Genomic DNA, 11,832 nt, shown 5'->3' with positions numbered 1-11,832 from the left:
CCGTTTGAAAAAACCAACCTGTACAAAGACAAAATTTGAATGAGCAAAAAATTCACTGAGCACTGGCCCCAAGAAAATGTGAGAACACTTTTTCTTTCTCTCTCTCTCTTTTTAATTTTTTTTGAGATGGAGTCTCACTCTGTTGCCTAGGCTGGAGTGCAGTGGTGTGATCTCGGCTCACTGCAACCTCTGCCTCCCAGACTTAAGCAATTCTCCTGCCTCAGCCTCCTGAGTAGCTGGGATTACAGGCATCGGCCACCATGCCTGGCTAATTTTTGTATTTTTAGTAGAGACAGGGTTTCACCATGTTGGCCAGGCTGGTCTCGAACTCCTGACCTCAAGTGATCTGCCCTCTTTGACCTCCTAAAGTTCTGGGATTGCAGGCATGAGTCCCTGAGCTGAGCGAGAACACTTTGTTTTATTTTATTTTTGAGAGGAAGTTTTGTTCTTGTTGCTCAAGCTGGAGTACAATGGCACCATCTTGGCTCACCGCAAGCTCCGCCTCCTAGGTTCAAGCAATTCTCCTGCCTCAGCCTTCTAAGCTGCTGGGATTACAGGCATGAGCCACCATGCCCGGCTAATTTTCTATTTTTGGTAGAGACAGGGTTTCTTCATGTTGGTCAGGCTGGTCTCGAACTTGAGACCTCAGGTGATCCACCTGCCTCTGCCTCCCAAAGTGCTGGGATTACAGGTGTGAGTCACCGTACCTGGCCTTCATCTGTAACTTCTACTTAGCCTTCAAATCCCACCTCAAATGCCACCTTTCCTGGGAGGCCTGCCAGGCCTTCACAGCCTAAGTTCTCCTGGGTTCTAGGCCCCAGGCCACACAGACCCTTTGCAACCCTCATTCTGCTTGCTCCTGCCTGTGTCCCCTCTTAGACTGTGAGCGCCACAATGGCAGGGAGCATGTTTGTGGCATTTGCCTCCTGGGACAGTGCCCAGCAGCCAGAAGGACCTCCATATTTGGGGTACTTCCTTTTCCTCTCCCAGGGTGCCTTGTCTTGGCTGTGCCAGGGATGGGCTGAATGACAGTGGAAAAGTCTCTCTTGCTCTTTGTGTGTGTGTGAGACAAGGTCTCGCTCTGTCACCCAGGCTGGAGTGCAGTGGCATCATCATGGCTCAGTGCAGCCTTGACCTCCTGAGCTCAAGGGATCCTCCCACCTCAACCTCCCGAGTAGCTGGGACTATAGGTGGGTGGCATCACGTCCCCCTAATTTTAAAATTTTTTTGTAGAGGCGGATGCTTGCCATGTTGCCCAGGCTGGTCTTGAACTCCTGGGCTCACGTGATCCACCTGCCTCGGCCTCCAGAGTGCTGGGATTACAGATATGAGCCACTCCACCTGTTCTTTGGACCTCAGTAGACTTCTCTGTCGAAGGAGAGAGTAGGCTGAGGCTCCTTGGCTCTAATGCCCTCTGGCTTGGTATTCTCCTCCCTGGCTCCCACCAGATACCCTTCCCCAGCCTGGCTGTCTCAGCAATCCCCGTGGCCCCCGGAGGCACCCACCTTGTACAGCGCTATGAAAATTAGCAGCAGCAGCAGAAGCCCCCCGATGCCGCTCAGCACATAGAGGTAGAGCATCTGCTTCTCATACACAATGTCAACCTTCATGACAACCTGGGGGCAGGGGGAGGAGAGTGTCGGAAAATGCCTTTTCCACCCCCGAAAGTCCCTGTGAACCTGGTGGCATTCTCCATCTCCTCCTATCCGGACTGCATCACCCGCCTGGAGTCTCCTGCTGCAGACCCTCTCCCTTCAATGTGTCACCTATTGCAGTCGCTGCCGTGACTTGGCCAATACACACCTTAGGCAGCCCTAGGCCTTCAGTGGCTTCCCTGGAATCACATGCAGCTCAGCATTCAAAGCTGTCCAGAATCCGGCTTCTGCTTACCTGTTAGATGCATCTTCCCTCCTCCCCTCTGCCTGCCAGCCACACTGAACTTTCTGCTCTTCAAACCTGCCCTGCCCCCCCTCACCACAGAGGCCCCTGAACTTGCCGCTGCCGCTGCTTAGAGCACCCTTTCTTCACTGTCTGACTCTTGGCTTGGTAGCTCCTTTGCTAAGTTGCCATCAGATTTTTTTTTTTTTGAGGTAGGGTCTCACTGTGTTGCCCAGGCTGGAGTGCAGTGGCATAATCATAGCTCACTGCAGCCTTGAACTCCTGTGCTCAAACGATCCTCCCATTTCAGCCTCCCAGAGCGCTGAGTACAGGCATGAACCACCATGCCTGCCTCTGACAGATCATTTTGAGATGAAGTCTCACTCTGTCACCCAGGCTGGAGTGCAATGGTAGGATCTCAGCTCACTGCAGCCTCTGCCTCCCAGGTTCAAGTGATTCTCTCACCTCAGCCTCCCAAACAGCTGGGGTTACAGGCACCCACCATCATGCCCGGCTAATTTTTGTATTTTTGTAGAGATGGGGTTTCACCATGTTGGCCAAGCTGGTCTTGAACTCCTGACTTCACATGATCTGCCTACCTGACCTCCCAAAGTGCTAGGATAACAGGTGTGAGCTACCACACCCGGCCTCCATTGATCTTTACTTGACACATAAGTCTACTACATCTCAGGTGACTTTGGGGTTGTGAGTCCACCAGGGGAAGAAGCAGCTTCTCCCAGGCTGATGGCTCTGGCAGTGGGGAAGTTCTGACTGGCACAGAGCCTGGGAGCTCTCCTACATCTCTACCCTGGGGCTCCTGGACTCCCTCTGTTGCCTGTTCCTGGGACTTCCAAGGAGGTAGAGATACCTGGGCCAGGGAGGCGTTGCTGCCATAGAGGTGAAAATGCCTGCTGCTGTTGAAGGAGATGGAGAGGGAGCTGCAGAGGCTGAACATGGAGGAGGCCTGCGGGAGTGGGGAAAGGCGTCAGAACCCGGGAGAAGGAGGTCAGAACCCACTGGGTTCTGCCCCCATCACAACACAGTGGGGAAGGGCAGAGAAGGGGTTCCAGTGGGGTGCACCCATCTCTACTCAACTCTCTAGTGTGGCATTCTTTCCTTTCAATTTTATTTTTGAGATGGAATCTTGCTCTGTCACCCAGGCTGGAGTGCAGTGATGCGATCTTGGCTCACTGCAACCTCTGCCTCCTGGGTTTAAGGGATTCTCATGCCTCAGCCTCTTGAGTAGCTGGGATTACAGGCATATGCCACCACGCCCGGCTAAAGTTTTGTATTTTTAGTACAGACTGGGTTTCACCATGTTGGCCAGGCTGGTCTTGAACTCCTGACCTCAAGTGATCCACCCACCTTAGCCTCCCGAAGTGCTAGGATTACAGGCATGAGCCCTGCCTCAGCCTCTACTGTGGCACCCTAATATGTCACTCCCCATTGTTGTAAGGAAAGCTTTTCTATAAAGAACACATAGGAACTATCCACAGGCCCATGGAAACAGCATTGCATATTTTACAGAAATCATGGTTCTCTTTCACCTGTACCTGTGTAAACAGGGGATATTTCATCAAGATGGAAAAGAAAAATGGAGGCAGACTGTCTGGTGGGAGCCCACCCCCAACGGCCCCAGGCACTGGGGCCCCCACAGCGGTTCCACATCTGTTAGGAGCGGGGACTACCTCAATCTCTCCCACCAGCTCCAGGGTCCCGATCACTTGGACGAGGATCTCCTGCCTGAAGACAACAGGGCAGCGGAACAGGGCTCCGGGGAGACAAGGCTGACGAGGATGACGAAAGAGGGGTCAGGGCAGCCTCGTTCCGAACCGTGTGCTGCCCAGCCCCACCGTCTCTCAGCTCACACGCCCATACCTCAGCTGTATCCGGCAGCCTCTCCAGATCCTCATAGCGGCACGGCACGGGAGGCTCCTAGGAATGAGCGGCAGGTCTTCAGTTAGAGCCTCCACAACCCAGGTAAGACCCTGGCATCCCAGCTTTCCCCTACACTGGCCCTAGTCCTGGGTGACTTCAGACATCTCTGAGTCCAGCAGGATCTGAATTAATACATCCTCACTCCCCACACACCCAGCCTTGCCCCCTTGAATTTCTCTCTTTCTTTGTTAGAGACAGGGTCTTGTTCTGTCCCCGAGGCTGGAGTGCAGTGGTATGATCATAGTTCACTGCAACCTCAAACTCCTGGGCTCAAGTGATCCTCTGGCCTCTGCCTCCCAAGTAGCTGGGACCACAGGCACGGGCCACCATGCATGCCTGGCTAATTTTAAAATTTGTTCGTAGAGACTGGGGTCTTGCTGTGTTGCCCAGGCTGGTCTCAAAATCCTGGCCTCAATCGATTCTCCCACTTCGGCCTCCCAAAGTGCTGGGATTTGGGAGGCAGAGCCACCGCACCTGGCCAAGCCCTGCCCTCTGTACCCTCAAATGCACTCACCCCCAAGACCTGGGGAGGGCAGCCCCTCCCTCTCCAGGCAGCACTCACCATCTGCACGCTCCACTGTTGTGTGATGGGCCCCTTGCTGGGAGGCTGTGGCACCCCAACCACGGCCTCCATGGTGGGGATGTTGTGGTCATGGATGGAAGGCTGGATCCTCACCTGGCACAGAGGAGAAAGGATGCAGAGCCCTAAATGCCAGCCACCCCAGCTGCTACCCAGACCCTGTGTGCCCTTGCACACCTCTTCCAGTCCTCATCAGCTGAGTCCCCAGGGCCCTTGTTGGTTAGGCAGTGTCCAGTGACTGGGCGTGGCCAGCTTCCATCCTCAGGGCCTTGCAGTATGGCTTCCATGCTCTTCCAGCTTTCTCCACCCAGTACGCTTTCACACACCCGGCAACATTCTGCTGTAATATTATCTCTGAAGGATTCACTGACTCCCCAAGGACAGGGCAGCTCCCCTTACTGGGATCCCACAGAGTGCTCTGTGTCCCCAGCAGGACAGCGAAGGATCTGCTTGGATGTCTGCATCTCCACTAGCCCATGAGCTTCCTGAGGACAGGAGCCATTCTTACTCCACTTCCAATCCCCTACTGCTTGACACAGTGCCTAGTGTGGTGACTCACACCTGTAATCTCAGCACTTTGAGAGGCCAAGGTGGGCGGATCACTTGAGGTCAGGAGTTTGAGACCAGCCTGACCAAGATGGTGAAAAACCCTGTCTCTACTAAAAACATAAAAATTAGCCAGACATGGTGGCGCAATCATATAGTGCTGGGTACTTCAGAGGCTGAGGCAGGAGAATTGCTTAAACCTAGGAGGCAGAGGTTGCAGTGAGCCGAAATCACGCTACTGCACTCCAACCTGGGTGACAAAAAAAAAAAAAAAAAAAAAGTTCTGAGCACCTTTTGTTAAAAAAAGAGCTACCTGTGTTAAGGCTGGGAGACCCAGATATGTATAAGAAAGTGACACAGAAGTGGCACTAACAATGTCTCAGGAAGCAGGAAAGTGTGTGTCAAATTAGAAGGATTCTATCATTTATTCATTCAACAAACATTTGTGGACACTTGAAATACCAGTTAAATTAAAAAGGCCAAATGTCAGGGGCAGGATTTGAATTTGACTGTGAAAGATGGACAGGATTTTTATTTTTATTTTTATTTTTGACAGAGTCTCACTCTGTCACCCAGGTTGGAGTGCGGTGACGCGATCACAGCTCACTGCAACCTCCACCTCCCAGTTTCAAGCAATTCTCCTGCCTCAGCCTCCCCACTAGCTGGGACTACAGGCACACAACACCACACCTAGCTAATTTTTGTATTTTTAGTAGAGACAGGGTTTCACCATGTTGGCCAGGCTGGTCTTGAACTCCTGACCTCAGGTGATCCGCCCACCTGGGCCTCCCAAAGTGCTGGAGTTATAGGTGTGAACCACCACACCCGACCAGATGGACAGGATTTTAACAGATGAAGGTGGGAGAGGGCATCCAGGAAGAGACATGCAGGGAGCCAGGATGACTCCAGATGAGAGTGATGTGGCTGGAAGGAGGGTGCCTGGGAAGGAGAACAGGAGCTGAGGCTGGAAAGGAAGCCCAAGATCAGACTATGGGGGCCTGGAAGGCTTGAGAGTGAGGAGTTGGAGCAGCATCAAGGAGGCAGTGGGAAGTCACAGAAGATGGCAGAGGAAGAGAGTGGCTCCAGGGAGATCCATCCCCTGCAGGCATGAGCTGGAAAGAGGCTGGGAGAGGCGGGTCATGACCCACGTTGGGAGCCTCTCTCAATAGTCCAGTTGCAAGAAGGTGAGGAACTGGGTCTGGGCAGTAGCAGAAAAAGGACACAGACAACCCGACTCTGGGAGGCAGTGGGACAAGGCAGAAGGGAGGAGAAATTCACCCAGACACGTAAGTTCCCTTGAGGAAGAGAGGGTGCTTTCAAAAGATTCCACGCAAGCCAGAGGAGATGCTGGTTTAGGGGAAGACAGTAAATTTGGTTTAGAATGTGTTGAGACCAGGCCAGGCACAGTGGCTCATGCCTGTAATCCCAGCACTTTGGGAGGCTGAGGTGGGTGGATTACTTGAGGTCAGGAGTTTGAGACCAGCCTGGCCAACACGGTGAAACCCTGTCTCTACCAAAAATACAAACGTTAGCCGGGTGTGGTGTTGTGCACCTGTAATCCCAGCTACTCAGGACACTGAGGCAGGAGAATCGCTTGAATCCAGGAGGCAGAGGTTGCAGTGAGCTGAGATTATGCCACTGCACTCCAGCCTGGGTGACAGAGCAAGACTCTGTCTGAAAAAAAAAAAAAAAAAAGGTAAAAAGGTAAAAATAAAAATAAAGTACCAGGCACAGAACCTGTGTTTAGAGACTTGGCAGGGTGCCAGCACCTAGCTAAATACCTAACTTAGAATAGGCCGGGCGCCGTGGCTCATGCCTGTAGTCCCAGTACTTTGGGAGGCCGAGGTGGGTGGATCACTTGAAGTTAGGAGTTCCAGACCAGCCTGGCCAACATGACGAAACTCTGTCTTTATAGAAAATACAAAAATTAGCTGGGCATGGTGGTGGATGCCTGTAACCTCAACTACTTGGGAGGCTGAGACAGGAGAAATGCTTGAACTTGGGAGGCAGAGTTTGCAGTGAGCCGAGATCCCACCACTGCACTCAAGCCTGGGTAACAGAGCAAAGAATAGCAGCTCATTCAATGTGAGTATGAAAAAGTAGGCTCTCTCTCAGCATCCTCCTTGCTCTCAAGCCCTGTGATTCTTGAAATAATGTATCCAGTGGCAGAAAGGAGTTAGCATATGCTGCTGCTGGAAGCCTATAAGTGGAGGCTGTGACGCTCTAGAGAAAGGAACATTGAACAGGTGGACGGCTAGGATGAGGACTGTGTCTACTTGGTGCCTGCATCCTCAGTCCCCAGGATAAGGAATGAATGTGTGACCTATAAGGACCTTCCACATTGGGGTTCATACCTGGTAGATGTGCTTGACTTGGTGGATCTTGGGGCCTTTGGGGGTGAAACTGACATAGAGTGTGGAGTTTTCCTGGCTGTGGAGAGAGAAGGACAGTGATGGAAGAACGAAGTGACAGCAACCTGGGCTCCAGGAAGCTTCTGAGCACTCAGCCACTGCGCTAGGAACTGCACAGATACCATCTCATTCAATCCCTACCACAACCTGTTCTTTCCCAGAAACTAAGGCTCCTAGACAGGGCCAGCCTCTTGTCCAAAGCCCCATAGTAGAGAGACAGGACTGGAGCCCAGGGAGGTGTGTCCAGTGGAGGCTATGTCCTTCCCACTGTGTGCCACCTCATTGGTGTCCCCACTGTCCTCTGGGCCCTGCTCATCTCCAGAATAATCATATCCACTGCTGATGCCCCTCACACCCATCCTTCCAACACACACTGCTGGGTGACCTTCCCAACATCACTCTCTAGTCCTGCAACTCACCTGCTCAGCATCTGCCAATCGCCTCCTACTGCGAGGGAGAGTCAGGTCCAAAGCCTCCCATGTCCAGGCTGTCTCCCCACTGCTCCCCTGCACATACCTGCCCTTGGGTAATCCTGCCCACTCCCCGTCCCCCATGTCTGCCCCACTGCTTCCTCCCTCCTTGCCTTTGTCTGGGCCATGGTTTCTGATGAGGACACCTAGGTTCCTTTTTAGCTCTTCCCCTAATGGCCTCATCCTCCAGACCCCAATCCAAGCTGCACTTTCTCCACAAACCCTTCCATTTGTCCCCCAACCCACACTCATCTTTCCTGGCTCTAATTTCATGTCAGTATCATACTGTGTGGCATTGATGTTCAAAAGTACTGCAGGCCAGGTGCGGTGGCTCACACCTGTAATCCCAGCACTTTGGGAGGCTGAGGCAGGTGGATCACCTGAGATCAGGAGTTCAAGACCAGCCTGGCCAACATGGTGAAACCCCATCTCTACTAAAAATACAAAAATTAGCCGGGCGTGGTGGTGGGCACCTATAGTTCCAGCTACTCGGGAGGCTGAGGCAGGAGAATTGCTTGAACCGGGAGGTGGAGGTTGCAGTGAGCCGAGATCCGGCTACTGCACTCCAGCCTGGGCAACAGAGCGAGACTCTATCTCTTAAAAAATGAAAAAATTTGGCCAGGCGCGGTGGCTCACGCCTGTAATCCCAGCACTTTGAGAGGCCGAGGCAGGTGGATCATGAGGTCAGGAGATTGAGACCATCCTGACTAACACGGTGAAACCCCGTCTCTACTAAAAATACAAAAAACTAGCCGGGCAAGGTGGCGGGCACCTGTAGTCCCAGCTACTTGGGAGGCTGAGGCAGGAGAATGGCGTGAACCCAGGAGGCGGAGCTTGCAGTGAGCTGAGATCGCACCACTGCACTCCAGCCTGGGCGACAGAGTGAGACTCTGTTTCAAAAAAAAAATAAATAAATAAAATTAAATAAATAAATAAGTAAATAAAAATAAAAAAATAAGAAAAATTTAAAAAGCACTGGAGACCTGGGCTCAGACACTGTCCTCACCCTTCTTTTTCCTTCTGTAACTGAGCCAACTGGAAAAAGTCACTCAACTTTGAGTTTCCTTTTTTTTTTCAGACAGAGTCTCACTCTGTCACCCAGGCTGGAGTGCAGTGGCACAATCTCAGCTCACCGCAACCTCCTCCACCCGAGTTCAAGTGATTCTCCTGCCTCAGCCTCCCAAGTAGCTGGGATTATAGGTGCCTGCCATAACACCCAGCTGATTTTTGTACTTTTAATAGAGACAGGGTTTCCCCATGTTGGCCAGGCTGGTCTTGAACTCCTGACCTCAAGTGATCCACCCACCTTGGCCTACCAAAGTGCTGGGATTACAGGTGTGAGCCACCGCAACTGGCCAAGTTTCCTTTTCTATAAGCAAGAAGACCTGTAACAGGTTTTTTTGAAATAGCAAAAAACTGACATAACTCCCTCTATTTTTGTTGAAGAGGCCCTTACCCATTCCTGCCCATAGGTTAGGATAATTTTAGAGCACTGAGATAACATGCAAAAACAGCAATCATGTAGTTTTTAAAACTAAGTCTGGCATTAAAGGGGACGTATGTAAACAACTAACTATGTTTTGTTAAAGATTTATAGAAGCACAGCCGGTCGCAGTGGCTCAGGCCTGTAATCCCAGCACTTTGGGAGGCCGAGGCGGGCAGATCACGAAGTCAGGAGATCGAGACCATCCTGGCTAACACGGTGAAATCCCGTCTCTACTAAAAACACACACAAAGAAATTAGCCGGGCGTGGTGGCGGGCGCCTGTAGTCCCAGCTACTCCAGAGGCTAAAGCGGGAGAATGGCATGAACCCGGGAAGCGGAGCTTGCAGTGAGCCAAGATTGTGCCACTGCACTCCAGCCTGGGCAACAGAGCGAGACTCCGTCTCCAAATAAAAAAAAGATTTATAGAAGCACTGTGACCTGACCAAGGACCAAGAAGTTCCCAACCTCCTTGTATCATCTCTGGTGCCCGGATGTCTGTGCTGCTAAGTTACCTCTTGATCTCAACCCCTTTCTCTTCCCCCTACCCTTAACATTAAAGATGGTCCTTTAGAACACTAGTTCACTATCTTCTCAATTGCCTGGCTTTCCAGATAAACCTGCCTTTCCTCCCACCAACTCTTGCCTCTTAAGTCTGGCTTTCAAGTAACAAGCAGTCAGACCACGGTTCAGTTACAAACCCAACTAGTGATCCCCATGGTTCCTTCCTGCTACTGCGTTCTGAGAGTCACTGACTATGTGTGTGCATGAGTTTGGTCTCTCCAACTTAACTGTAAGCTCCCTGAGGGCAAGAGGTACTGTGATAACTTTTCTCCTGTCTCTCCTGACATTATCGGCCCCCAGGAGGGGAGGGAATCTAGGGTGACTGAAACAGTCAGGAGTTTGTCTGGGTGTTTGGAGTCAGACAGGCTGAAGCTCAGACCCTGGCTTTAGTACTTCCAGCTATTGGACCTCGGGTAAGTGCTGGCCTTCTCTGAGCCTCAGCTTGTTCATTGGTAAAACGGAGAGAGGCACAGCTGCCTCACAGAGGTGCTGAGGGCTCCAGGCAATGTCAGCAACCGCGCAGTGCAACCGGCCCTCAGTCTGATATAAGATCAGTGTTCAATGAGCCTTTTCTTCCATCAGTAGATGCTGATCCTTCCCCGAACTCTTCCAGGGCCCTCACATTTTGGAACGTGGAAAACTGTTGGGGTTGTGGCTGGAATCAGTTCTAATTACCCCAGGGGGCTCTAGGAAAGGAAGGAGGTTCAGAAGGGGAGCCCCAGGGGGCAAAGTCGAGGCCCTGGGTTGGGAGGCTGCGGTGGGAGGAGAGGGTTGGCTGTCTGCTGGGAAGGACTTACTCCTGGATGAGGACGTTGATGGGGTACAGGATGGGGATGCTGGTAGCGGCCGAGTTGTCCTTCAGGAGGCCTGAGTCCTCATTGTTACTGCATTGAGGCAAAGAAGAGGCCAGTGTTAGGAGAAGGGCTTGGCCAAGTCTGAGACCAGGGCAGGGATGTGGGCGGGGCCTGCTCACCAGGTCACATTGGCGCGCAACTCGACCAAGTCCCCCCAGGAGCTGTTTACCAGCGTATTAAACATCATCTGCAGAGCAACCTGGCAGGGAAGGAGAGGGGAATGGAAATGGAAGGGGCGTGAGGAGCAGCCCCACGGCCCCCACATCCAATCACCATCATCTCAGGGACCCCTTATCAAGTACTCACTGTACCCCAAGCACTGAGCTAGGATTCTACCCAATGTGAAGATGAGGCAACCAAGGCTCCAAACGGTTAAGTCATGTCTATAAGGTCACAAAATGAATAGCCCAATCCCAGCTTTGCCTGATTCCAAAGTCCAGGCTCTCAAACATGACACAAAACAGATTCACATACATTTCTCTTGGGTAGGGGCAAGGTATACCCTTCCTGACAATCACCTGCTCCCTCCTCCTGAGCCAAGAGCTCCCTGCCCTCTGCCAGCTCAGGGTCCCTAGGCTGCTTGGTCCCTGGAGACTTGAAGCACTCACCGAGTGGCCTGCCTTGAAGATGGGAGAGCTCACGTTACAAGATAACGCCCTGGACAGAAGCTTGGACTCTTCAGGAAGCTCCTCACAGCTCACAGGCATCTGGCTATGGGGCTGGGAGTGAAAGGAGGGAACAGGTTTGTTAATGAGCAAGGCCAAGGTTCCCCCAGAGGCCACCAGCCCTCCCGGCCTACGTCCCCCAGGGGCTCTGTCCCTGTCATGGCACCTTCTCAGAGGGAAATCAAACAGAATCAGGGCTGCAGACAGAGGCTTAGTACAAAATAGTCACTGCAAGGCCAGGTAAGGTAGCTCACACTTGAAATCCCAGCACTTTGGGAGGCTGAGGTGGGAGGATTACTTGAGGAGTTTGAGATCAACCTGAGCAACAGTGAGACTCCATCTCTACAAAATAATTTTTTTTTTTTTTAAATATAGGATCTTACTCTGTTGCCCAGGCTAGAGTGCAATGGTGCGATCTCGGCTCACTGCAACCTCTGACTCCCA

At 52.1% G+C, this 11,832-nt stretch overlaps 1 protein-coding gene across 1 annotated transcript in view; it reads right to left on the bottom strand.

The window, feature by feature from the left end:
• The window catches only part of ITGAL (integrin subunit alpha L), a 51,159-nt gene that overhangs the window by 1,676 nt on the left and 37,651 nt on the right, over nt 1-11,832 (bottom strand). Inside the window, 10 exon segments of the mRNA XM_010387952.2 lie at nt 1-18; nt 1,506-1,616; nt 2,747-2,842; nt 3,567-3,665; nt 3,757-3,813; nt 4,379-4,492; nt 7,297-7,372; nt 10,667-10,753; nt 10,843-10,922; nt 11,332-11,442. Coding sequence (XP_010386254.1) covers nt 1-18; nt 1,506-1,616; nt 2,747-2,842; nt 3,567-3,665; nt 3,757-3,813; nt 4,379-4,492; nt 7,297-7,372; nt 10,667-10,753; nt 10,843-10,922; nt 11,332-11,442 — 849 coding nt within the window.

This window comes from Rhinopithecus roxellana, chromosome 20 (assembly GCF_007565055.1).
Source record: "Rhinopithecus roxellana isolate Shanxi Qingling chromosome 20, ASM756505v1, whole genome shotgun sequence".
Classification (NCBI taxonomy): Eukaryota; Metazoa; Chordata; class Mammalia; order Primates; family Cercopithecidae; genus Rhinopithecus; species Rhinopithecus roxellana.
The sequence above is the reverse complement of the archived record's forward strand: the minus strand, read 5'-3'. Positions and strand labels throughout refer to the sequence as shown.